General features: G+C 40.4%; 2 protein-coding genes across 2 annotated transcripts in view; one reads left to right on the plus strand and one right to left on the minus strand.

Annotated features, from left to right (window-relative positions):
• Positions 1-10681: 10681 nt before the first annotated feature.
• Positions 10682-27591, minus strand: part of TRAPPC3L (trafficking protein particle complex subunit 3L) — a 45208-nt gene continuing 28298 nt past the window's right edge. The window contains exons 4-5 of the mRNA XM_062186656.1: positions 14525-14710; positions 10682-10882 (exon numbers count right to left, since the gene is read on the minus strand). Of these exons, the coding sequence (XP_062042640.1) occupies positions 10763-10882; positions 14525-14710 (306 nt within the window). The 3' untranslated portion in view covers positions 10682-10762. The remainder of the gene's footprint in view (positions 10883-14524; positions 14711-27591) is intronic.
• Positions 16517-22413, plus strand: CALHM5 (calcium homeostasis modulator family member 5). The gene is made up of 2 exons (XM_062186654.1): positions 16517-17166; positions 20925-22413. Exons 1-2 carry the CDS (start codon positions 16627-16629, stop codon positions 21312-21314), a joined length of 930 nt encoding a protein of 309 aa, XP_062042638.1. The 5' UTR covers positions 16517-16626; the 3' UTR covers positions 21315-22413.

A 27591-nucleotide genomic window follows, 5' to 3' on the forward strand; every position in this document is an offset into this window, starting at 1 on the left:
AGAGAGAGAGAGAGAGAGAATCGAAGAGAAATCTTTGATCCACTGGTTCACTCCCCAGATGGCTACAACCACCAGAACTGGGTTGATCCGAAGCCAGGAGCCAGGAGCTTCTTCTGGGTCTCCCATGTGGGTGCAGAGGCCCAAGCACTTGTGTCATCTCCTGCTTTCCCAGGCACATTAGCAGGAAGTGGGATCGTATTGGAGCAGACAAGACTTGAACCGGTACCCGTATGGGATGCTGGTACCTCCGATAGCAGGTCAACCTGCTACGTCACAGCACTGGTCTCTGGGAGGATTACTAATAAGGTCATTCACAAGAATCTTTTAATGTCCTGAGTTGAAACAAAATCTTTAGTGACCATATTAATCAACTCTGGTGACGATTTTGCTCTCTATATTGATTTGAGTGTGAAAAATGCTGTAATTATTGGACAGATTTTCTTCTCCATAGCCTTTCTTCAACTCGCAATGTCACAGAAGTTAGTTTGACTTAATAAATATTTATTGAGCATTCATTACACTGTCACAGTCTAGTGGGAGCAGGAAAGATCTATAATCAAATAATTATAATGCAATGGAGTTTGTGCAGAGATTTATGTTTATAAATTTCAGAGAAATAGAAGGTGTCAATTTTCCTGAATGTTTCATCAGATATGGATGAGATGAAGCATGATACATCGATAATTAAGGAGTTGGAAAAGTGTGTAAGGGAAGGTGTTTCGAGAACATGAATATTGAAAAGATTTGGAACATGGATGTCTACTAGGTGTAAAGGAAAAGCTGTGAAAAGGCACAGAAGCATGAGCAATTTTGTGTATTCGGGGAGCAAAATAAATAGCTCAGCATTGCCCTGGCACTGGGTGCTAGTACTGGAGAGAAAGGCACAGGGTAGGTTACAGAAGGTTTCATTTGTCTTCAGTGGTTACTTACTCTTAGCCCTGTAGAAATGGAGAGAAATTGGTGATACCACTAAATATGGATGGATCATTCTGGTGAAGGAATTTTTTGTTACTCCATATTATGACTAATATATAAACACAGAGCAAAATAGGATACCATAATGAACAACCATACATATAAATACAACAATTGTCAATATTCAGAAACAAGTTTGTTTTTTTTTTTTTAAGATATATTTATTTTGAAAGAGTTACACAGAGAGAGCAGAGGCAGAGAGAGAGAGGTCCTCCATCCAATAGTTCACTCCCCAAATGACCGCAATGGCCAGAGCTGTGCTGATCTGAAGCCAGGAGCCAGGAGATTCTTCTGAGTCTCCCACATTGGTAAAGGGGCCCAAGGACTTGGGCCATCTTCTACTGCTTTCCCAGGCCACAGCAGAGAGCTGGATCGGCAGTGGAGCAGCTGAGTCTTGAACTGAGTCCATATGGGATGCTGGAACTTCAGGCCTGAATGTTAACCCTCTGAGCCACAGTGCCGGCCCCCAGAAATAAGTTTATTAAGGGAAGTTTGAAGCATAAACAGAGTCGCAAAAACAGTAGATTGGAACTCCATGCACCCATAAGTCAGTTTCACTATCAACTGATTGCCCATCTTATCTGTGTTCCCACACTTTCCTCCATTATCAAATTGTTTTGAGACACAGCCCAAATATCATGTTATCTCATCTGTACATCTGCAAATACATATTTTAAAAGAAGGGACATTTATAAATCCCACAATACCATCAGTACATCTAGGAAATAACAAAGATTTCTTAACATCATCAAATATCCTGTCAGCATTCAAGATCTGGCTTTTCTCATAATGATAATGTGTGTTTGAATAGGAATTCTATAAAGTTCATATATTACAAGATTGAAAGACTCCTTACATATCTTTTTTGTTTGTTTACTCAATTCTTAATAGTAAACATTTGACTCATCATTTAAAATTGCTTTCATTATAGTAAAATACATGTACAATGAAATTTACCATCTTAACCATTTTAAAGTATACATTTCAGTATTAATAAGTACATTCACACTGTTGTGCAACTATTTTCAATATCCATCTACAGAACTCTTTTTTCATCTTATTTAATTCATTAAGCAATAATTCCTCATTTCTCACTTCCCCCAAACCCTGGCAACCTCCATTCTACTTTCTGTGTCCATGATTTGATTAGTGTAGGTATTGCATATAAGTGGAGTCACACCGTATGTCCTTTGGTGGCTGCCTTATTTCATGCAGTGTAATGGCTGTGAGATGTATCCATGTTGAAGCACACATCAGAATCTTCTTCCTTTTTAAGGCTGAATACTATTTCACTGTATGTATAAACACAATTTATTAACCTATTCATCCACTTGTGGACACATGAGTTATTTCTACATTTTGGCTATTGAAAACAATACGAATGTCAGAGTACAAGCAGACTGCTTTCAGTTTATATAATCAAAAGTGAAACCGTTGTATTATATAATTCTCTTTTTAGCTTTTATGAGGAACTATTATAATGTTTACTGTTAGAGCACACATTATTTTATATTCTCACCAAGAGTTCACAAGATTTGAATTTCTCCACATCCTTACCAACAATTCTTAGTTTCTGCTTTGTTGATGATGGTCTTGCATCTATATATATCACAAACCTATATGTAACCTATCTTTCTTATGTAAATGCCTGTTTATTACATACATTTTCTCCTATCTTCCTTTTTTTACTTAAAATATATTCTAAAGCTCATCATGCCATACAGTAAGTAAGATTATTAATTTTTACTCTTTTTTTTTAGATACAGCCATTTTATTTACTGACCTCATGAGAACATTACATTAAAAAATTTTTCAGATTAGAAATCTAAAGATGAGCAATCTCCCTACTAGAGTCCAGTCCCCTTGATAAACTGCATATCAAGATGAGTAGAATTATCCAGGGAACTAAATAATGATACAATGCTGATATTTGTATTAATCAATATAAAGACTCAACAGCGCCTGGCTCATGGAGATTATTAAAACACATTAGTTCTTTCATTTTATCTCATTTACTCTTCATAAAACTAAAAAGTCTTAGCATTAACTCAATTTTAAAAATAAAGAATGTGAGGCACAAAGAAAGAACTTGGCAAGTTGCATAGCTGGTGATCTAGAGCTAAGACTCAAACCCAGGATTTCGAAATAGTGCACATTTTCATTCTCTCTCTCTCTCTTTCTCTGTCTCTCTCCCTCCCTCAAAAGGTATTATTGACTATTGTGTCATTTTATCTAAGGAAGGAGACTTGCTTAAGGTCACTCAGCTACTCAGTGACAAGATAAAGCATTTTAACACGAGATTGTCCATGCCACTCATCCTGCCACATCATGTTTCAAAGTTTGCCAGTAAAAAGATGAATGAGGCATCAGTGGCATTTTAAAGCAGAAATGGTAAAGGAATGTTGATTTCCAGGATGGTAGATTCTTGGACATTATTCTAGGATTTGAGAAGGAGTCAGTAGAAGGGGAAGGAAGGTAACTGACAGCATTCCCTGAGAAGGTAGCAGGAACTAGAGCACTCATATCTTTCTATCTATATAAGATCTTCATCATGACCTCAAACTTTTAGGTTTCATAACCTTATCAATTGAAAAGATACTTTATATAATTTCCAAGACCATCTTTGGCCCTAAGGTTTTATCTTTAAGGGTTTCCTTGGAAGTCTACTATCTAGAACAGGAAAGAAGTTTCCAAGTTACTATGTGGTCTGTAGCTATTTCTCCAAGCTAAATTTGCCACAGATATTTCTGCCTCTAAAAGGTAAATGCTACAAATATTGTCAAAACTTAGTTCAACCATGCTTAAAATTAGATTATAAAGATCTTTGTGAAGAGACAGGTGACTGGGTCCATGCATAGAAATATCATCTTAATCAACTATGGGGTCTAAAGAAGCTTCATTCTTGGTAAAGAATTACCCCTTGAGCTGTTTAAACTTGAGCAACCAGTTTTGGGATGTCTTTTACACCATCCATTTATTTTGATTTGACATCCTTATGAGGGATTCCACCTGCAGATGTTCAAAAAGCTTAAAAGACCAATTTTACATCTATCTAGAGTCTTGAAGTGTAAATTTTTTTGACCTAGATTTCTCCTAGTCTGTCTGAAATGTCATAGGCATCAATAAGGCAGTCACAGCTTACAGTGTTTTTTTTTGTAGAGATGGGTGGAGATTTTCTTCTTTTTATCAGTTTTAATATCCCTGCAACAGTAAAGATGTATCTGTCCTGTTTTATTGATTCCACTTTTAGTGCTGATTTTCCTGGAGTATTCTTCTCCAATAGTGACATTTGTCAACTTTTCACATTTCTTTGACACCTTTGGGATACTGAGCATACAAGTCTTCGTAGCTCCAGTTATGTGGTTTTCCTCAATGGTCATTTCTTTTTTTTTTTTTTTAAGATTTATTTATTTGAAAGGGAGAGTTACAGAGAGGCAGAGGCTGAGAGAGAGACAGAGAAAGAGACAGAGAAAGAGAGACAGAGAGAGAGGTCTTCCATTTGTTGGTTCACTCCCCAGATGGCCATAATGGCAGAGCTGTGCCGATCCAAAGCCAGGAGCCAGGAGCCTCCTCCAGGTCTCCCACATGGGTACAAGGACTTCTGCCATCTTCTACTGCTTTCTCAGGCTATAGAAGAGAGCTGGATGGAAGTGGAGTAGCTGGGACGCAAACCAGCGCCCATTTGGAATGCTGGCACTGCAGGTGGCAGCTTTACCAGATATGCCATAGCACTGGCTCCTCAATGATCATTTCTGTGTGTGTATCATAAGCATTTTCAGAATGCAAGGCTGCCTGGGTAAAGTTTGTAGTGACAAAACTACTCATGGCTTGGAAGAACATTTCACTAAGGCAGCTTTCTGGGCTTTTCTGTGGCATCTAACACTCTGAGTGCTCTACTGTTCTTGAAATCTGGCTTTGGTGCTACCAGTTTCTCCCATTCACATCTCTGACTGACAATTTCAGCCCGATTTGTGCTCTTTTTTGCTCCCTGTCTCTTTAAAGGTAGTGGTTCTCAAGACTCCATGCTGACCCTTATATTTGCTTGAGTCTGTACTATCCACTGCTCTTAATATTGTCCCTGCACTAGTGACTCTAAGGTCACTCTTCACAGAGGTCTTCAGGTCAGACCTCTCTTCTGAGCTCCTGAGATAGTGTGAATGTTTCAAAGGCATCTCAGACTCAGGGTATTCAGAGAGTATCAGCTTCTCTTCTAAGATGGCTCCTGCTTCTCTTATCTTGCCACTCACTCAGTCCCCTAAGCTAGATCCTTGGGAGCCATCCCTTTACTCACCATCGCCACATCTTAACGCACTTAAAGAACTGGCAAATTAGTTCTTTTGTAGTTCATAGACAACTCCTCTCTCTCTCTCTCTCTCTCTCTCTCTCTCTCTCTCTCTCTCTCATATAAACTGAATGCCTCACAGACTGTTGTGAGAATTAAATGGCATTCCACATATGCTTGGCACCTGATAAAAATGTTAATTGAGTCCAAATTCAAGACAACAGCTCTTCCAAGTGATTCTATTGCTTAGTCTAGACAGACCATTGGGAATTAGCATTTCCTCTTGTAATTCACCAGAATCTATGTGATTTCCCCCAATGTAATGAAATAACAAATCACTAAATATAGTCTGCTGGCTTGAAAGATTTATGCCACAGAGCAGCTCTTGAAATCAAAGGATTGTTCTGACTTTGGAATCCTCTAGTGACTGTTGACATGATTGAAGTTTCCAGTGGCAATAGTTGAAACAAGGATCTGAAATATATAAATTTTTGTTTTGTCTTAAGAGCTTCCACTGATTTAAAAGGATGTCATCTCTCTAAGCAATCTTCCTTTTCTGGGTCTTGAGTGCAGAGTAGATGTGCACTATAAGTAACTATAAGTTTCTGTTCTCTCCCTCCTGTAATCTTTTCTGCTCTATGAGGAATCGGGCTATGTAAATTCAAGTTTTATATCATTGTGCATTCATTCATGAGGAAAATGTAATCATAAACAGTTTATTCTCTTCATATTCTCCAAAATGTTGCAAATTGTCTGATCATCAGATATTTGTTATGCAATGAATTGGTTGTGTTACTATTAATAAGGATGAGAGATTTGGAAAATGCATTAGTTTGGATCCTGTTGGTTGCAAACAGCAGCCAACACAACTCTACACTCTGAAAGAATACAATACATTTATTGGGTCATTTAAAGAAAATTTCAGAGGCACAGGGAGATTTTCTTCTCTTCAATCTACTTATCCTTCTCCTCCCTGCGTCAACAGCAACAAGGACAACAGATTTCCTGAGAGAGACAGACAGAGGGAGAGAGAGAAGGGGGAGAGGGAGAGGAGAAAGAGAAGGAGAGAGAGAGAGGCTGACTCTTTTCATAAGCACAGAATAAAAACAGCAGTGATTGGACAGTGTTAGAACCAAATGATTGTCTTCATTGGTAAATACCTTAAATCTGGCTGAAAAGGGGGTGGTTTTAAACCGAGAATGAGCCACTGCTGTTCAGTGACAGTAATAGAAGTGGGAATAAAGGTGATTTCCCCTAAAGTAAGATGGGTTGCTTAACTACATGGCTGGTATCTAAGCAGAAAAATGTCATTTAAAGAGGAGGGGGAAATACATAGGAAGCCAACAAATGTCCATTACATGAAAGATAATTAAAAGAAAGAAAATGGAAGATGGAGGAAAGAGGAAAGTAAAGAATTACAGAAAGATTCCTTGTAGGAAAAGAGGAGCGTGGTGGCAACATTACCGCTAGAAGAAAAATGGAAAACAAAAGAAACAGAAGAGGGGCTGGCTCTGCAGTATAGTAGGTTAAGCCTCCATCTGCTGTGCTGGCATCCCATATGGGTACCAGTTTAAGTCCCAGCTGCTCCTTTTCCGATCCCGCTCCCTACTGGTGGCCTGGGAAAGCAGTAGAGGATGACCCAAGTGCTTGGGCCCCTGCACCCACGTGGAAGACTTAGAAGAAGCTCCTGGTTCTTGGCTTTGGATCAGCTCAGCTCTAGCCATTGTAGCCATTTGGGGAGTGAATCAGTGGATGGAGGATCTCTCTGTCTCTCCCTCTCTCTGTAACTCTGCCTCTCAAGTAGATAAATCTTTAAAAAAAAAAAAAAAAGAAAAGAAAGGAAAGGAAAAGAAAAGAAAAAAGAAACAGAAACAGAAGGAAAAAATAAAGAAATAAAGACAGACATATCTGGGAAAGATAGAGTTTAAGTATAAGGAAGAGTAAGGAATTAACCCAAGATATTGATTTATTGGTTGTTTTTAGTGAAGGCTTTCCAATTTGGATTTATCTCCTCTCTCATCAAACACGTGAAAAGTAAAATTTTGCTAATGATTGTTGTTTTCAATTTTAGAGTGATGTGTGCTGATTGGAGAACTGGGTGTTTCCTTCTTGGATTATAGTTAGGTGAGTTATATAAGGGATCTTCAAGAAGTTCATGAAAAATGCATATTATGAAAAAGTTATGCATGGGTTTTGAAAGTTTTTGTGCCAAAACAAATTCATCTTTAAAAAAATGAATTATTTCTTTATTTGAAAGCCAGAGTTACAGAGAGGCAGAGGTAGAGAGAGAGATTGAAAGATAGAGAGAGGGAGAGAGAGGTCTTCCATCTGCTGCTGGTTCACTTCCTAGATGGCTGCAACAGCTGGAGCTGTATTGATTTGAAACCAGGAGTCAGTAGCTTCCTCCAGGTCTCCCACAAAGATGGACTTGGGCCATCTTCTACTGCTTTTCCAGGCCATAGCAGAGAGCTGGGTCGGAAGTAGAGCACCAGGGACTCAAATCAGCGCCCATATGGCATGCCAGCACTGCAGGCGGTGACCCCACCCGCTATGCCACAGCTCTGGCCCCACAAACTCATCTTTTAATTCCATGTTTCAGAACCTTTTGAAGTACCCGGATTTCTAACATATTCCTTTTCTGTCTGCTAATGGCTTATTGATAGACACTATTGGTCATGTCTAACTGTAGTTCTGCAAGGTTTACCAGATGAGGAAGTACAGTCATTGGAGAGAGTTTTCAACGAATATGCACCTAAGCTGAGTAAATAAAACTTGGCTCTCTTTTTAATGAGGAAGGATCCTGGTTTTATCCTACCAATTTTCCAGGAGTGATATGAACTCCTTTTATGTTAGTGAGGAGACAGTAATTAGCCTCCATAGCTGTGGATGAAGCTGAAAAATAGAATGACTACTCAGAGTCTACAGTTCCATCTGAAGGAAACTTAACAATGAAAAAATTTTGATCTGCTGGAATTTACTGTATATTTGGCAGCATATGTAAAATACATTAAAATTGACATTTCTTTTTAATTATTTGGTGTGACTAATAAAAAATTAAAATCATTCTTGTTCTCATAATTCTAATGAAGAGCACTTCTAGAGTCTCATATTCTTCATAATGGAGTGCACTGAATACAAACAAACTCTTAGATAAATAGGTCACTTTTCAATAACATAAATTGAATGTCAGGGGACTTCCTTTCTTCCAGGGTGAGAAAAACAGGGATGGAAAATGAACCTCATCCCTGAACCATCACCAGTTCTAACACACAACATCACTAAAAATATCAAATCCAGCTGCTTTAAGGGGAGTGGGTAACTTTGGACTGGGGGAGTTTTAACGAGCACTGGCAGAGACAAGAGAGGCAAATGCAAGGAGGTAGCCGCTCTCTCCTCCTTCCAGGTTCTACTACAGGTCTTCCAGGAATCAGACTTGAAGGCCCTTCCAGTGATGCTGCAGTTGCCCCCAGGACCCAATTTTGTCCTTCACGTCTACCTCAATGTCCTTTTGAAGAGATGGCTGAGTATGTAGAGAGCAATTTCCCCATCAACTTCTAAAGTCCACAAATGTGGGAGTATAGTGATGCTTTATGTCATCTAACGCTGATACAGTTTTTTTTTTTTTTTTTTTTTGACAGGCAGAGTGGACAGTAGAGGGAGACAGAGAGAAAGGTCTTCCTTTTTGCCGTTGATTCACCCTCCAATGGCCGCCGTGGTAGGCGCAGCGCGCTGCTCCGATGGCAGGAGCCAGGTGCTTCTCCTGGTCTCCCATGGGGTGCAGGGCCCAAGAACTTGGGCTATCCTCCACTGCACTCCCTGGCCACAGCAGAGAGCTGGCCTGGAAGAGGGGCAACCGGGACAGGATCGGTGCCCCGACCGGGACTAGAACCCAGTGTGCCGGAGCCGCAAGGCGGAGGATTAGCCTGTTAAGCCACAGCGCCGGCCTACGCTGATACAGTTTTAAACCCAGTCATTTGAAAGATGAGAGAGAGAGAGAGAGAGAGAGAGAGAGGAGAGAGAAGAGAGAGAGAAGAGAGAGAGAAGAGAGAAGAGAGAGAGAGGAGAGAGAGGAGAGAGAGAGAGAGGGAGAGGGGAGAGAAAGAGAGAGAGAAAGAGAGAGAATTATGTGCCTTGCCCAGCATCAGTCACTAGACAAGATCAACTGGACTGTAGTCTCAGATTTCTCAGTCCTCATTGGCATCTACCACTACCATGTCGCTTACACCTGTTTTAACTGATACAGTCACACTAATTGTAACTGTCCCTTCTAATTTGAGTTCTCTGCAGAACCCAGTAAATTCTCGGCTGCCTTGTGGCATACCTTTGTATGGGGAAGATTATTAATTTAATCCAATACACTGCAAATGTAAAAGTTCTGGATACAAAATATTTTTTTGAAGATTTTTTGGGCTAAAAATGAGAGTTAAAAATTCTAAATAAATTAGCTTTCAGATAACAGAGTATTTTCAAAGAACATTGTTTACCTCTTGTTTTAGAGATTTCCTGGCCTGGCCAATATTTCATGAGAAAAGGAATTTGTTTATATTAGATATCTAAAAATTAAATTAATTAAAATGAAACCACATTGTAAAATGTTTTGCAATTAGCATCTAAATAGGGGCCGGCTCCATGGCTCACTTGGTTAATCCTCCACCTGCGGTGCCGGCGCCCCTAGGTTCCAGTGCCAGTTGGGGCACCAGATTCTGTCCCGGTTGCTCCTCTTCCAGTCCAGCTCTCTGCTGTGGCCTGGGGAGGCAGTGGAGGATGGCCCAAGTGCTTGGGCCCCTGCACACGCATGGGAGACCAGGAGGAAGCACCTGGCTCCTGGCTTTGGATTGGCGCAGCACCGGCTGTGGCTGCCATTTGGGGAGTGAACCAACTTTAGGAAGACCCTTCTCTCTGTCTCTCTCTCACTGTCTAACTCTACCTGTCAAATAAATTTAAAAAAATTAACATCTAAATAAATAGCTTGCTTTGGTGATTACAAATCAAGAGTAGCTTCAGGAGGTTGAAGCTATAAGCTAAGCTAAATTATGAGAAAATTATATCCATAAGTTTCTTAAAATACAGAAAGTATTACAAGCGAAACTGCTTCTGTACAGAATGCAATATATGATACCTAAAAACTCTCTATAGAGTGAACTGTGCTGTATCATTTCATCCTTTTTCCACCTTTTTCCACCAATGGAATGAATAGACTCTCTGAGGATGAATTATATAATATGTGGAATTCATGCTTGCTATCTTACAAGGAGTTATTTGTATATGAAATCTTGTGGACATAAGATTGAATATGTGTGATTTATAAGCAAAAGCAAAAAAAAAACCCCACATTTAAATCTTCATGTCCTGCGTTTTAAACTGCTGGTTGATTTATAAGCTTTTCAAAGCACATACTATTAAGTAATTCAAAAATTTATATATCTATATGTTTATACATATTTAGCTAATATTCACTTGTCAGCTAGTCAGCTAGTCACCCTGTGGCATTTTGCATGCTGTTCTTCATTTTTTCCGTCTATATTTTTTCTCGTCTTGCTTTTTTAGAAATGTTATTCCTATTTCTGTCACACTGTCGCCTTTCAGTCTGTCTTGCAAGAATGTAACATCAGCAGGCAAATGAACCTAGAAAAGAAAAAAATAAATAAAAAGAAATGGGCCTGTGTCATTTGATTTTTAAAAAAAAACTTTCAAGCTTTTCTGTCTCTTTTTTCAACTTTATTTACTCTCCTACAGAATGAAGAAAAAGAGCCTGTTCTGTGGATGAAGGGCCCTTGACTCCACGTCCCCCAGAGATTGTCTGGCTGTGTGGAAATGCTGTGGTATGGACCCTGACCTCGTGGAACCGGGGTGGCTGGGATGCCCGGACATGTGGGCTTGTGCCAAGCTTTGTTCACAGTGCAGGGCTGCACTGAGGAAGCCCTCTCAAGAAGAATACGAATTTCTCACTCAAAGATAGTCTTGACCCAGTGTGCTTGGCCCAACAGAACCATCAAGGATCACTTCCTCTAGAACTGGAGGGAAATCATTGTGTCATTGGTTCAATAACATAATCACTTCTCCTAACAACACACAGCAATCATTTACAACTTTGAGAGCTTTGAAAATATATCAACTAAATAAATTATAAATACAAAACTAAAGATGGAAGTTTCAGACATGAATATTTCATACTCGGGCCTTCTTTTCCTCTGTAAAAGATTTCCCATTTCCCAGACAACAAAGTAAGCCCTAAGGGCTTACTTCTCTATTCATTAAAGTATGTCCACATAACAGCAGTGTGATTCTGCTGCCCACCTTCAATAGGATATATATTCTGAATTATTTAAAATAACTGGAATTAATAATATAAACAAACAGAAGTATCTAGTGAAAATAAATAAGTGAAAAATTATTGAATCTAGTAAGCAAATGATTAATAGTCATTGAATTTCTTATCTGACTCAACTATCCCCCACCACCACCCTGCTTTCTCAGTAAGAATTTTCTGACAAACCAGCCAGGATTTTTGAAACCATAGACCTCATTCTGCCAAATTATCTGGCTCATACAGGATGCAGAAAATCATGTGATGCCTACCACCCTGGAGAAGTAGATGTGACTTGGAAATATAGAAGCTAAATTCATCCTCAATTTTTCCTTCTATAAAGCTTTCTATGTCTTTATCAAAACCTAACCAAAAATTAACTAGAATAACAAAGATGTTATGTTGAAGCTACTTGGGTATTTGGGTGTACATGAGGTCTGAAACCTATTAGCATGTATAATCAACTGTTGTCCAAGAAAGTTAGAAATTTCGTTATCCTGTTTTTGTCTTAGTTTTATGGTTTCTCTCTTTTGTCTACTATCTCCCAGAATTCTTCCTTTCCCCTTTCTTGATCTCATGGCCACTGGTTGTAGGATAAGACTAAATAAAGGTAGAGTAGAATCATGGAGAATCTATATGAAAACGTTATTTCTACTGTTTTAGACTTCGTGTTAGCTGCCACTCTACTTTCTCTTAATAATCACAATGTATTAAAAGTTACATGCATGCCCCATTATTGGGTAAGTCAGTACATGTTTAGAGTTTGATTGCTATGTGGTGGCAACGGTTAGGAAACTGGCGCAGTTTTAACCAGGTGGCCACATGGCCCAACCTCTGTGGTCAAGCTCCACCCCCATCCTAATGGGATTCGCTGTTCCTGCTTCCCTGCCCGCCCTCGGGTGAAGTTTTAAAAGGGCCTGTTCCTGAACACGTGCTCTCTTGGTTCTTCTCTCTAGCCTCCTTCTCTGGTCTCTCTGCTCTCTTGGTTCTTCTCTCTACTCTAACTTCTCTCTATCTCCTCTGTCTCCTTCTCTATCTCCTCTGTCTCTCTCTCTCTCTTATACTTTCGTTCTCTCTTTCCCTTCGCTACCCCTTCACTCCTGTCTGTTGGGTGTTCCCCAATAAACCCTTTCCCTTACTCCGGTGTTCAGTGTGTTTTGTGATGGCTAACATTAATATATAACAGCAACTATCTTAATAACTAAGCCTCTGGAAAAACAGACTTTGTTTCCCAGTTCCTCTTCCTAAGCTGTTGTTGGCTCATCAGTCAACCCCAGATTGTGGTCTTCTCCCTCCACTTTCCCTAAACAGCTTTTGTCAAGGCCTTCCCTGATCTTTTGGTCCCTGAAAATAATAATTATTATTAGGGTTTCCACTGTACTTTGTTTTGCTGACCATTCCCTCTTCTTAAAACACTGTCCTGCCTGGTTTCTGTGGCTCCATGCTTCCCTGGAATTTTCCCTAACTGTAGTTAATTCCTCTTAGTATCTTTTGCAGCCTTTGTGTTCTGGGTTTAACCTACTCATGATAATTTATTGCTTCTTGGTGTTCTATTACTCCTTTTTCCTCTTGTTCTTCAAATTCTCCCAGGACTTCTTTGCCAGGTTTAGTGTCTCTTCAGTGCTTATCTCCCTGTGAGCTCAGACATGTCATAAACAGCTACTTAATGGATATCTTTACTTGAGTGCATGTTAGACACTTCAAATACAACAGAATCAAAATTCTTCTCACTTGCCTCTTCGAATCTCAAATGTACTTCCTCTGGTTTTGCCTTCTTGTTTAATAATACAGCTTTCTCCACAGGTTGCTCAGAAATCTTAAAGTTGAAATTGAATCTTTGTCTCAATCTTTTTTCCCTTTCAGCCAACTCATAACCTAGTCTTCTTATTTGTCTACCTTTGTAGTATTGTTGAAATGGATCTTTTTTCTCCACTTCTACTTGTGAGGATTTTCTTCTTGTTTTACTTCAGGTTAGTATCAGCTGTTTCCTTTCTCCTCCCAACCTGGTTCTCTCTTGTAAACTTTCACTTGGTTGACAAAGGAATAAAAATTCTAAAAAAGATTTCAAGATATCATGCCCCTGTTAACTAACCTAGATGGCCTGTTACTTTTTATATAAAAGTCTGAATTCTCACAGTTGTCATGCAAATTTCTTCTTTTATCATGCTTCTGTATAAAATTTAAATCTCTTTTTTCTATCTACCTGTCAGTCATGATGAACTAATTCAAATTCTTTCTTCCTTGAATGAAATATTGTTTTTATGCCTTTGGACATGCTAATCCCTCTACCTAAAATATGATTTTCTCCGCCTCCCCTTACCAAAGATCTTCACCTAACCTCTGTTTTTCCTTCAAAAGCCAGTTCAGAGTTTCTGCAGGAAGCTTTTCCATCCCAGGTCCTCTCATAGCCCTTCATTATTCTTATTTACACATCTGACATTTCCATTAGACAGAAGATTCTGACAGCAACTGTGTCATGCTCAGCACCTGACACTTAACAGATGCTAATAATCGTCTTTGTTAAACCAATGAATAATTCAAGTGTGGAAGCCAGCTTCCAAAATGGCCTACAATGACCCACCCTCACTTCCTGTTATTTACTCCCTCAGGCAGTCCCCTCCCACATTGCACAGGGTTGACAGCACAAGCTGCTCTGTTATGATTAGATCTACAAAGAGGTCTATGTGGCAAGGCACCCAATTCAACCACTAACCAGCTACCAGCAAGGTACGGAGGCCATGTGAGTGAGTAGATTGTTCAGCTTTAGTCAGATCTTCAGAGGCTGCTACCAAGGCCAAAATTTGCATATGTATGAAGCTGTGAGAGACTCTGAACCACAGCACCACTAAGCTGCTCCTAGATTTCTGATCCTCTGAAACTGTGAGTTTTAAACTACTGTATTTTGCTACTACATAGCACTATATAACCAATACACCAGACAAATGAAGTGTGTTTTTTACCATTTCCAGGGCACCTCTGATAATCCCACAGAGTAAGTTGCAGTAGCACAGAGAAGATCGCCCAGCAGGGAGCTCTTCCACAAACTCTGCCATAGGATTCTTGTCCAGAATCAGGGAAAATTCATTTCTGCTTGAGTTGTTACAGGTCACAGTTGGTGTAATTCCCAAGTACATCTTGAAAGCAACCTGATAAAGAGAAGTCATTTTATACTAAAGCCTGGTTTAGACCAGAATATATTAATAGGGCAACCATATACCATGTTGCAGGCATTGCAGCACAATGGTTAAGCACTCAGATCTGGGTTCACAGTTAGATTTGCACTCTACTGATCCTATGATTTTATGAAACATCCTAAAGGACTAACTTTCTATGGAAACATTAAGGTTTATGAAAGATGCCTTAAGGTGTTTAAAAAAGCTTTTTAAAAATAGATACCCTTTTGGAGAATAATATATTAAAATATTGTTAACCATCAACATTTTGGAATGATACTTGTCATACTGATCCGAACAACTAGGGATTTAGGGGCTCATGTCCACACTAGAAAGCATCCTCAAACCAGAGGATGCTACAGGCAGATTAGACCCAGGCTGTGTTTTGCAAAATGGAATGGAAGTTTCTGAGGAGGAGCAATAGCTAGTGGTGGGAAGCACAAAAATGAGTGACAAAGTAACTTCTCAAAAAAAAATGCTATTTTACAGGTTTTGAAGAATTTTATCAGGTAGAAAAAGAAAAAAATCATAGATAGTTTCCCAAGTTTCATTAATGAGTAAACTGGTGTTCAAGCAAGTAAAACAACACAGCCAAGCCCATATCATAACTTAGCTCCTTGGCTCCTAGTCCAAGGCAATTTCTTTTCACAAAACACACAGGCCTGGGCTTTGAAGTGTACTAATGAAATTTGTCAGCTTGGTATGTTGTCATCTTTTAAAAGCCTTAATTAGTTTAATTTTTAAAATTAAGAGCTGTGTGGGAGAGATACGGAAACAATCTTCTTATGTGATTTATAATTCTAAGTACTAAGATGTTCTTCATTCATTCGTTCAACACGTACTTACTGAGCAGGGGCTGTCTAGTGCAGTACCTGGTACACAGTAGAGGGTCAATAGCCATTTGTTTTGCAAAAAAATAAATTGAATGAGCATTCATTCTGTGTTTGACACTATGTTTAGACCCAGATTACATGACTATTGAGAAAACATTTGTAAGGTAGATGAGGTGAGTGTGTCTGTGTGGCGGGAGGCGCGGGGGGGGGGGGGGGGGGCAGCAGAAACATTCTCGGTAGTAGGGACATATCGCGGCATGAAGCACCATGATGGGGTTCAGGAGAGGTCTACACCCATCAAGTTATGGGTGGTGAGAAGCCCCACGGAATCAGATTCTGTATTAGAGGATCTCATCTGTGTCAGCATGCAAGACGGATTTAGGGTTGGGGGCGGATTTGGGAATGAGGTCAAAAGCAGAGATGTTAGCCAAGAGGTTACTGTGGTAGTCTGGGAAAGAAACGATGAGAACCCAACTCCTTTTGTTTTTTTCAAAACTCATACTCTCCGCAAACTTTCCCATATAAGTTTCAAATGTCACAACTCCTGAAATACGGTTCAAGTCTCTAACACTGCTCAGTTAAAGAAGATACAAAATTAATACCTATTTTCCAAATCTTAAGTTATATAGCAATAGAAAAATACTATCATGAAAAGCTGGTTTAGATTCAACTTAGCTTCAGTCAATTGGCTGAAACCCCTTCTGCCAAGGCTGATTACTCCCACTGGAAAACTTCTAGACTATTATTTGTATGAGTGAGAGTTTCTTTCGGGTTTTTCCAACCAAGCCACATGGAAATAATATAAAAATGGAGCCTGTGCACTTTGAATTGTTTCTAATTCTCTTGGCCCCACGTTCACCAGTAGGAGGCATTATCTGCACACTGTTGGGAAATATTCATTCCTAGGGAATGACATTGTTTTCTTATCTGGCTGAATTCAGTCTGAGAAGGAGGACTGTTGTTTCTAATGAAGAAAGAGCTCCACCCTCGGCCACTGCCACAGCGGCTGTGTCAATAACAAGGGCAAAACATTCTTCCTCTTTGTGTATATCCAACATGGATGCTTTTCAGAGCATTTTAAAATTTTTCCTTAACCAGAAAACTGTTATTGGCTACAGTTTCATGGCCCTGCTGACCGTGGGAAGTGAGCGTCTCTTTTCACTTGTGGCTTTTAAGTGCCCCTGCAGCACTGAGAATACGGTCTATGGGCTGGTTTTCCTTTTTGCTCCTGCCTGGGTGCTGTTGATCCTGGGATTCTTTCTGAACAACAAGTCATGGAAACTCTTCACAGGCTGCTGTGTGAATCCCAGGAAAATCTTTCCTAGGGGTGACAGTTGCCGCTTCTTCTGTGTCCTTGGTGAGATCACTCTCAGTTCATTGGTGGCTCCTGTGATGTGGCTCTCTGTGGCTTTACTCAATGGAACGTTTTATGAATGTGCCATGAGTGGGACGAAGAATTCGAGACTCCTGGAACTGATTTGCGATGGCAAGCCCAAAGAGTGCTGGGAAGAACTTCACAGAGTATCCTGTGGCAAAACTAGCATGCAAACCACGGACACCGAAGAACTGAAATTGTCCCTTCAAGCCCAGTCTCAGGTAAGAAAGGACTAGCCTGCCTTTTTTCTCCCCATGTGAACTTTCAGTATTCTCTCCATTTTCCTTTCAGCCAGGGCTGAGGCTGAAAGGAGAATACGGAGAATTTTTTGAACCTAAATGGAAATTGGAACATGATGCAGCAATAAGATAGTCTCAGGGAAAGCTTTTAAAAGGCTGGATGGCGCAGTCAGCTTGCTGATTGGATTGTATCTTTTGCATTTCCAAAAAGAAATTCTCTGGGTTATGCATATGTAAGAACTTAAGTACTTTAAAACGAGCTCTTCTGGGTTGACTTTGTAAATAATGCATAATACTAAATCATAAGTTGAGTGCTAATAGCAGAGCTGTAATTAAAAATGATTTTCTATCATATATTTATTTTCAATTTGGTTTCTCAGAGAAACACAGACATACGTTGATCTGTTAAAATACAGCTGAATCAAATGCTCTAATACTTTTCCAAGTTGTGGGCAATTTAGTGTAGAAATTCCCTTGAATGATTTCCTCAAACTGCTATTGCTGTGTATAAGTATTATCAAAATTGAGAAGAATTTCCCATATAAAGTAGGGATCAGCAGTCTGTAAATAGCCTTCAGTGACAAGTGATCACATTCTCCAGGGTGATTATGTCTCATACTTTTTGTGCTGTACTGCTAAAGAAATTCTTACATTACTTTAGAAGTTCAAGATTTAGAAGCCGGCGCCGTCTCTCACTTGGTTAATCCTCTGCCTGTGGTGCTGGCATCCAATATGGGCTCCGGGTTCTAGTCCTAGTTGCTCCTCTTCCAGTCCAGCTCTCTGCTGTGGCCCGGGAGGGCAGTGGAGAATGGCCCAGGTGACTGGGTGCCTGCACTCATGTGGGAGACCAGGAGGAAGCACCTGGCTCCTGGCTTCGGACTGGCACAGCGCCGGCCGTAGCTGCCATTTGGGGGGTGAACCAATGGAAGGAAGACCTTTCTCTCTGTCTCTCTCACTGCCTATAACTCTACCTGCCAAATAAGTTAAAAAAAAAAAAAAAGAAGAAGAAGAAGAAGTTCAAGATTTAGGCCATTAAACTGTTTAACAGAGGCTATCATAGCTTTGCCTGATGGATGTAGGGAAGAAATATGTCATCATCCTCCCTGCCCCAGTCTCAGGAAAGGACTGGCTTCCTATTTGTGATCCACAAATTGTCAGGAATAATATTTGCTTCAGAATAAATGCACAGAGAATGGTATTGTTTTTCCTTTTAATAGGATTTGCCTTTATAACAACACATTGAGACAAAGTCTGTTTTTAAAATCATACATTCCAAAGCTGGTTGAAAATAGAGTCAAATTCTTCCCATAAATTGATAAGCCCCCAAAAATTTCCAAACAAAATCTTTTTGTGTAATGCATAAAGCATATCTTAGAGAAAATACATTAGGCTCCTAAATGTCTGCTATTTTTATTGAAGGGAGGTATTCATTACAATAGCATGATAGAATGAATGACTTAGAACTGTTCCAACTGTTCAATCAGTCCAACACTCTGTATGAGTTTTCCTTCTCTAAACACAGGCACAAGGAATCATGCTCATCCTGCCATAGCTTAGACTGAACACACTGACCTTGTGATTTTTCAGCAGAATATAAAGGACCTGGGGCTGATTCCTATAGGAGGATGCATAAGGAATGTGGACAAGATTAGTTGTTGCAACAGCTGGTGCTGACCACAGAGATTCACATAGTCGAGAGGCAACGTAAAGTCCAGACCAACAGTTGAGCGTGTGGGTGGGGTGGAAAAAGTGCATTCATCCACGGATGAGACAGAGAAACAAGAAATCCAGCTGAATGACTCTCTATTCTTAAGGAAGGTGGAAAGGAGTGGTAGAAAGAGTTCAGCCTTGGAGCTGGCCTTGGGATCGAATCCTGATACTACCAATCACCAAATATGTGACCTAGAGCTAGTGGTTTCACCTCTCTGAGCTCCGGGTTTCTCTTCACTGGGGCTCATAACAACTATCTTGGAGAGTTGTTGGAAAGTTTAGAAATAATGGATAGAAATGGGCATATTAACTTCTGGTACACAGTAGCTGTTCCAAGTTGATGAACAAACCACCAGTATTTGGAAGAAGAGACGTATGCAAAATTAACACAATCGAGGGCTAGGGTGGGAGCATCCATCATGCTCTAGTTTGACTGTGAGTACTGTAAACTGAGAGGAAGAACAAGATGACCCAGTGCTTAGTTCTTTGGTGAAGGCAGATCAAGGCTAATGTCATGCCCAGGGGAATGTTGATCAAACAGTCTAACTCAGTTACAATTGGCTCAGATACTCAGATGAAGTGGTCTACAGAAGGCCCAGCTGTGTCAGAGAGGAATGGAGAAGATAAAGCAAAAAGGAAGGTCTAAGGTTTGCACCCACAAGCTCAGAAATGATACAAGGTAAATATGAAGATTCCATATGATATTTGTTCCTCAGTCATAAGTAAAGAGAGGTATTATGAGTTATTAAGTAAAGCTTTAACATAAATGTGTATACATTTGAAAAAGAGCTGCATGTGATAATAGCTAATACTTATGCAACACACATGTGTTTCCTGCTTCAATTCAATGGATCCTCAAAATCACCCATTGAATTGAATAACCCACATTTTAAAACTTAGGCACAGAGAACTATCATAGTAAAGGAAAAGCTGGAATTTAACCCAAGTAGTGCCCATCTACAGACCTTTCCCAATAACTGCACATATGAGACACAGGTTCAGAACAATGGAGCTAAACCTTATTTTGCAGCTCTTTTATGGTGTGAATGAGTTCATTTGGAGATTATTGTTGCTATTTTTAAATAGGTCCATCTGCTGAGGAATACTAAGAGTCACTTAAACTAAATGTCAGAATACACTGTGAAAGAGATGTCCAAATGTAAAATGAATTCCAATTATAAAATACATAATTAGAACAATGAAAAAACTTAGAAGGTAAGTTGACCTAGACCTATTTAGACTATTGCTTTTAAAATTCAGAAGGAACAGCTGAACCACTTAAACTCAGAGAGGAATTTGTTTTTTCCAATTGTCAAAATTCTGAACAAATAATCTTCATGACTTGGAACAGTTCTAATATTTTTCCAGCTCTTACACAAACTTTGAATTTTTATGTCTTCAGCTTCCTTATGGAATTCTCTGCCTCTGTGGATAGTGAGTAATGATGTTTGTGTCATGGCAGGGTCTGCTGCTCTGTGCAAACAAAGTCATTGGGGAAAGTTCAGCCACTGACCATGTAGAAGCATACTTCAAAAAATTCTTGGAAAATGGAATGACAGAATACGTTTATTTTGCTGCGAAAATTTTTTGAAATACACATTTTTTCATGCTATCATTTCCATGAACTTTCTGAAATACCCTTGCTTATGTATTTATCAATGCCTAAGTACACCTGGCTAAAGAACTGCTTATTTGCTCAAATGATCACATTTACTCAGATGCAGAATTCTTTCCTTTGACAGGTAACATTATTTGATAGCTTGCCTTATCTAATTTTTGATAATGTATTCTTTTTCCTCTTGACTTCCTTTTCATTATTTCTTTGTACACTGAAATATTGGGTAGTAGAAAAGAGCTCAGGTCAACTCCAACTTTATTTTGACTGTTAGAAACGTGTTTAAAAATTAAGATGAATGATTTCAAAAGAGCAGGTGGAATTAATTTAACTATATGTTTCCTAAGCAACACCATCCCTGCTTTCTGAGAAGTGACTTTGCTTTTCTATGTCCTCCATGTTTCTTTCTTCCTAGATTTTAGGATGGTGCCTGATTTGCTCAGCATCTTTCTTCTCACTGCTCACTACCTGTTATGCTCGCTGCCGATCTAAAGTCAGCCACCTTCAGCTGAGCTTTTGGAAGACGTACGCACAAAAGGAGAAGGAGCAGTTGGAAAATACGTTTCTGGAGTATGCCACCAAGTTGAGCGAGAGGAACCTGAAATGCTTTTTTGAAAACAAGAGGCCTGAGGTCTTTCTTATGCCCTCTTTTGCTGCCTGGGAGGCTGCCTCCCAGCTGCATTCCTTCCACCAAAGTCAGCAACACTACAGCACTCTCCACAAGGTGGTGGAAGATGGCTTGGACCTTAACCCTGGGGATGACGAGACAACCATGATTCTCGTGGGCACCGCCCAAAATCTGTAGCTCGTCCTCGTCGCTGACTCATGGTGTTGAGTGGTATACTCACTTGGACATCCTCCTACTCTATCAAAAGCAACCTGTATCTCTGTATTTCCCCACCTTTAGAGTTTCTTCACAAGACAATCATGCCTGGAGAAACTGCTTTGAAGTTCTCAAGTGCAATGCCACGATGTGTTCAAACTAATGCTAAGTGGTGGCAAAGCTCCTCTTCATTGAGTGAGGGTGGGCTCAGTAAGCCCAAATGTCTCTCCAACTTCTAAGATTTTATGATTCAGCACAAAGACTCATTCGAGAAGGACTGTTGCTCTCTGTAAATATTCGTCATGGTATCAGAGGGCAGAAGCAACGGCTTATGAGTGAGCAAGGGATTGTTGCCATAGACAGCAGGAGTCCTTGTTCTGTGAATCTATCCCACTGCCTTTCAAGGATGCACAGACTTTTAACACTTGACATTCATTTCTGTGGAATAGCAGTGAAGTCACATCCTGCAAGCCAGCATTCCATATGAGCGCCGGTTAGAGTCCTGGTTACTACACTTCTGATGCAGCTCCCTGCTAATGGCCTGGGAAAAGCAGTAGAAGATGGCCCTAGTGCTTGGGCCCCTGCACCCACATGGGAAACCGGGAAGAATCTCCTCGACCAGCTGTGGCCATCTGCGGAGTGAACCAGAAGATGGAAGTTCTGTGTCTCTCCCTCTATCTCTGTAACTCTGACTTTCAAATAAATAAAATAAATCTTAAAAAAAAAGAAAAAGTGGGTTAAAATGCCTAAATAAACTTAAAAAAAATTCATTCCATCAGAATCTGAAGATCTGATCTCTCAAAAGCAACCAACTGAAAGTAATATGGTGCTTAAAATTCAAAGCTTTTCACATGTCCTCTATACACCCTGAAAATATGTTCCTGGAGACAGGACTAAATCACAACTTTTGTGGACTCCAGCCCCTTTTGACTTCATGTATCATTTTCTAACTCTCAATAGGAATAATAAATATATGTATGTGATGTGTATGTATCTAAAGGTATCTGTTGATGTTCACACACATCACACACATATACGTATTTATGATGTATTGATAAAAAGACAACTATATTATCATATATTGAAACATTTTTTAAACTCAAAAATTCACTTATTTCCTTCTGATTTTAAAATAGATTCCAAAATTTTTTGTATACCCCTCGGTGTGGTGTATTTTTTTTTTTTCTGTTTGGGCTCCTATAGTAAAAATATACTGGGTGGCTTATAAATAGTAGAAATCTGTTTCCCACAGTTCTGGAGGTGAGAAAGTCTGAAGTTAGTCTGGTTGTGTTCTAGTAAGGGCCTTTTTCCAGGTTGCAGACTGCTGACTTCCCACTGTGTCCTCACATGGTGGCAAAGGCAAATAAGTTTCCTTGGGCATCTTTAAAAGGGCATTAATCTCATTCTTAAAGGCTCGGCCCTCATGATCAAATTACCTCTCAAACCTCCTCCCTTAATACCATCCCTTTGGCGGTTAGGATTTCAACATGTGACTCTTTAGAGACACAAACATTCAGACCATAGGAAGGTAAATTGACCCTAACTGGTGATCTGGGACACTGTCCAAAGCATAGCCAGAATAAAACTCTTATGGTTTTAAGTTTTTCAGACATAATAGAAAATTGAATTGTACTGTATAATAGACCCATGTTGGTTTTGTGTATATATGTAAATTCTCTTTAAATCACAGAGTGGAATTGTGCTTTAGGAAGAGGAACTGTGTTTACATTGTGACTCACACTTTATATCGCTGACAGTCTATGTCTCCTAGTTTGAGAAAGCTATTATCATGAAACATGATTAACATGAAACATGATGACAAACTACAGGTACAAGACCAAGAGCCTAACTGTGATATTACAATTTATAATAAGAAATAAATATTTATTTTGTGCTCATTCCTGCTAAAGAGCTCCTAAAATTTTGTACTCTCCCACATGCTAATCAGGTCATTGACAGCTTTGGGTTCCAAGATGGTCTCAGTCTAGGGGCTGATTGCCAAGAGAACCAACTATGTCATCGGAAGTTTGAAACTTTTAGCTTCATTTCCTGACTTGAAGGGGATATGGGCTAAAGGTTGAGTTAATTACCAATAGTCAATGATTTAATCCATCATTCCTGCAAATGAGGCCTCCATAAAACTCTAGGAAGCACAGGGTTTAGGGAGCTGGGTTGGTCAACACATGGAGGGTGGCCTCTTTCTCCAAACCTTGCCATACGCCCGTTTTGCATCTCACTGTTCCTGAGTTGTGGCCTTTTATGAGATAGGTAATTGTAAGTAGATGCCACTCTAGCAAAGATTAAACCCAAGAAGGGGAGCATGGGAACCACAGATTTGTAGCCGACTCAGACAGAAATTGTGGGTAACCTGAGAACTCACTGCTTGCTATTGAATCCGAAGTCAGGGGCAGTCTTGTGGGACTAAGCCGTTAACCTTCCTGGGCTCTGCACTTTGGTTGGTGTCTGAAAGGAACAGAATTGCAGGACTTCTGGCTGGTGTTGGACAAGTGGTCAGTACAGGACAAAACCCACACACTTGGTGGGCAGTGAAACGGGACGATAAAGAATCCCTCTCCCCTTGCTTACCAACAGGCTTCCCTTAGCTGCCTAACATTCTAATGATGTAGATGGGGTTAGGGGATAAGGAAAGGGGAAGAGGAACTGAGGATTGCTGGCACAGTACTCTCTCCTCGAGTGCCGCCCAAGTTCTATCCCCTTCCTTGCTGACGAAAGCAGCTGACAATGTTTTGCTTCTTAAGAGCCAGTGCTGGCTAGAAATACCCAATGTAGCTGCAGGCTCTGTTCTCATGATGACTTTTAGGTTATTATAATGTCATGATAATAAAATTAACATGGGCGGCACACCCACTCCTGTCATGTCCCTGACACCGTGACATTTCCAAGATGTCCCAATGTGTGCTGCAGCCCTACATGCACCATAGAAACCCTGCTCCTATCATGTGCCCGATGCTATGACACTTCTGAGATTTTCAAAATGGGCACGAAAATGAGTGGTATTCAAACCCTGCCCCAAACTCCACCTCCTGCCCTGGCTCTGCCCCACACATCACCTTCCATTGCTTCTGAGAGCATGAAAGAGCAGCTCTGAAACTTGTAAAGTTCAGCGTTCTTTCTCTCTAGGTTGCCTGCACTTCCTTCTGTGTACTCTTTAAATAAATCTGGCTTCTCCGTTCACCTTTATGTACATCTCCTTCTTGAATTTTGTCAGGTGGTGACAAGAACCTAGACTAAGTTTAGCCAGGTTCCCTCCCACCCCCCAACACTTGCAGCCCACAATAGTCACTTACCTGCCTGTTGTATAATAGCAACTTGCTATCCCATGCCATTTGTCTTTGCTAAAATCTGTCACACCATCTTGTTTGGGTCCCTGATAGAACTGGACAGAACTGGCTGCAGTCAAAATTGTGGATGGAGCCTGCCCAGATCAACTTAGACTGACAGGAGAGTTACCTATGGTTCATTATAATGTTAAATGACACACCTCTGATGACGTTTCTGTGGACCTCTGAACATGCAACACATGTGGAAGTACGGTTTGTTAGTGCACATGCTCGAAGGACTTTTCACATCCTTTCCCTCTGATTCTGTAATGTTCCATCAATCGGTAATGCCCCATTTACCCTAACACCATAAATTTCCAAAACCCTTTCAGAATGGGGAAATGGATTTGGGTTTTGTTAGTTTTTCTTTTCCCATATCCTCACAGGCCTATAATAAATTTCTTTCTCAGGAGATGCATCCAGTGCTTTTCTAATAGTCATGTTTGCATATGAGAAGACCTGCTGCTCAACAAGAGTAGGGGTGTTCAGTGTTGAGGGTGAATACAGGAGGAAAAAGGAACTTGGAAGTCCAGGGGTGTGTGTGTGTGTGTGTGTGTGTGTGAAGGATAGGACAGAGATTAGGAATGAGAAGGGGCAGAGACATCAGAATGAAGGTAAACAAAAGTCAGCAAAGACAAATGCTCCTCCTCAATCTTTCTGGCTTGGAACCAGCCTGCCCTTAAATAACTGCTGAGCTGGAAGATGGTACATAGGAATAAGCCAACACCCACATGTCTCTTGGGATGGGTGAGAGGATGAAGCACCAGTTCTACAAAAATAGCTTAGATGTGGGAAGCTGAGGGTTGAGGAATCAGTTCTAGAGCATTTGTCTGCCATCCTCAGACCCCAGACTTTCCACAGTCAGAAAGGTCACACTATAAGTGTGTGTCACCTGTAAGCAGGTGTTTTGGCACAGTGTGTAAAGTTGTCATTTGTGATACCTGCATCCCCATACAGCTCCCTGCTAAGGCATCCTGGAAAGCAGCAGATGATGGCTCTGGTGCTTGGGGCCAGGCCACCCACAGGGAAGTTCCAGATGGAGTTCCAGACTCCTGGCTTCAGCCTAACACAGCCCTGGAATTGTGGATATTTTGGGAGTGAACCAGTAGATGGAAGATACTGCTCTTTTTTTCTTTTTAATGATTTATTTAGTTGACAGGCAGAGTTATAGAGAGGCAGAGGCAGAGAGAGAGAGAGAGAGAGAGAGAGAGAGAGAGAGAGAGGTCTTCCATACACTGGTTCACTCCCTAGATGGCCTCAACAGCCGGAGCTATGCTGATCCGAAGCCAGGAGCCGGGGGTTTCTTCTGGGTCTCCCACACAGGTGCAGGGGCCCAAGGGCTTGGGCCATCTTCCACTACTTTCCCAGGCCCTAGCAGAGAGCTGGATCGGAAGTGGAGCTGGGACTTGAACCAGCACCCATATGGGATGCCGGCACTGCAGGTGGCAGCTTTACCTGCTATGCCACAATGCTGGCCCCGAAAATACCTCTCTCTTTCTCTCTCCTACTTTATCTTTTAAATAGATGAAAAAAATAAAGAAACATTATGAAAGGAAAGAAAGTTTACACTTATGGGAATGGTTTTCCTGTTAAGGACTACTGAAGCTGACCAGCAGACAGCAGCACTAGGGGCCTTGTAGCTGCAGCTTAGTGTATGGCAGAGGGACACATTCTTCTACTCTCATCAGATTGGATGGGGACTGCCAACATTAGGTGAGGCTTCCTCTCTACTCAACCCGCTGATTCCAATCCCAGTGTTTTCTGGAAACACCCTCATAGGCAAGTCCAGAAATAATACTTCATCAGTTAACTGGGAAGCCCTTAACCCAGTCAAGCTGACAACTAAAATTAACCATCAGATATGTAAATTTAATGCAATTCATTGGTTCCAATAGAGAGACAGAGTCTTATTCTCTTCTCTTTGAATCTGACTCTAATGAACCAACAGAATATGGCAAAAGAATATGACTCAACTGTTAAGAAGTGTTCCAATTAATACCTTGGTCTATTGCAATGCTCAACAGCTTCATAAGAATCAACTGCCATGCAAGAAGTCCAATTACCCACAGACCACCAGGCCATGAAGAAGCTTGTTAGCTAAAGGAAGAGAGAGAGAGAGAGAGAGAGAGAGCAAGAGAGAGCCAACTGCTCCAGTCATTCTAACTTAGTTGTCAGATATGTGAATGAAAAAGCTATTTAGGTGTCAGGTGTGTGAATGAAGATGCCATTTTGGACATTCTAGCCCCAGTATACATGATATGGAGAGGACCCAGGAAGCCCAACCAACAGCCAGAAAAAAAGGCCCCAGCCAAACCATTCTAACCATCTCCAGTCATTCGCGCCAAACCAGGTGAGGCTGCAGGATTTGCAGACAGTCCTCACTATGTCCAGTCCAAATCCCCAGTCAACAATATCATGAGTGTAAATAAATGTTTGTTGTTTCAAACACTAAACTCCAGAAATGTAAATTTGAGAACCAACGCATGAAAATCAGAATTTACTCAAAGAATAACTAAGAGCAAGTTGTTTTTATACATAGTTTTATTAAGAAATGCTCCTTGCATAGGTTTTTTCCTTAATAATATTTTATTTTCTTTAGGCTTATATTGGAATACCCTCTATGACATGATCTGGTAAATGCTGAATAGGTACCTCCCCAAAATAGCTCCACCAAACCCTGAGATTCACTTTTAATTAATTTTGGTTAAATGCTGTTCAAAGTAAACATATTTCTTGGGAGGAGTAAGATGTTAAACTATTATTTGTCATTAAAATATAGGAAAAATTAGGCCTGGGGGGTATGGGATAGGTTTGTCTTGAACAAACTGGAAATAAATTGGTCTTCTAGTCTTGTTCTTCAAAGTATTGTCCTTAGATCACCAGCATCATGAGGGAGTTTGTTAGAAATGTGGCCCCAT

The sequence above is a fragment of the Lepus europaeus genome, chromosome 3 (genome assembly GCF_033115175.1).
Source record: "Lepus europaeus isolate LE1 chromosome 3, mLepTim1.pri, whole genome shotgun sequence".
Taxonomy (NCBI): Eukaryota; Metazoa; Chordata; class Mammalia; order Lagomorpha; family Leporidae; genus Lepus; species Lepus europaeus.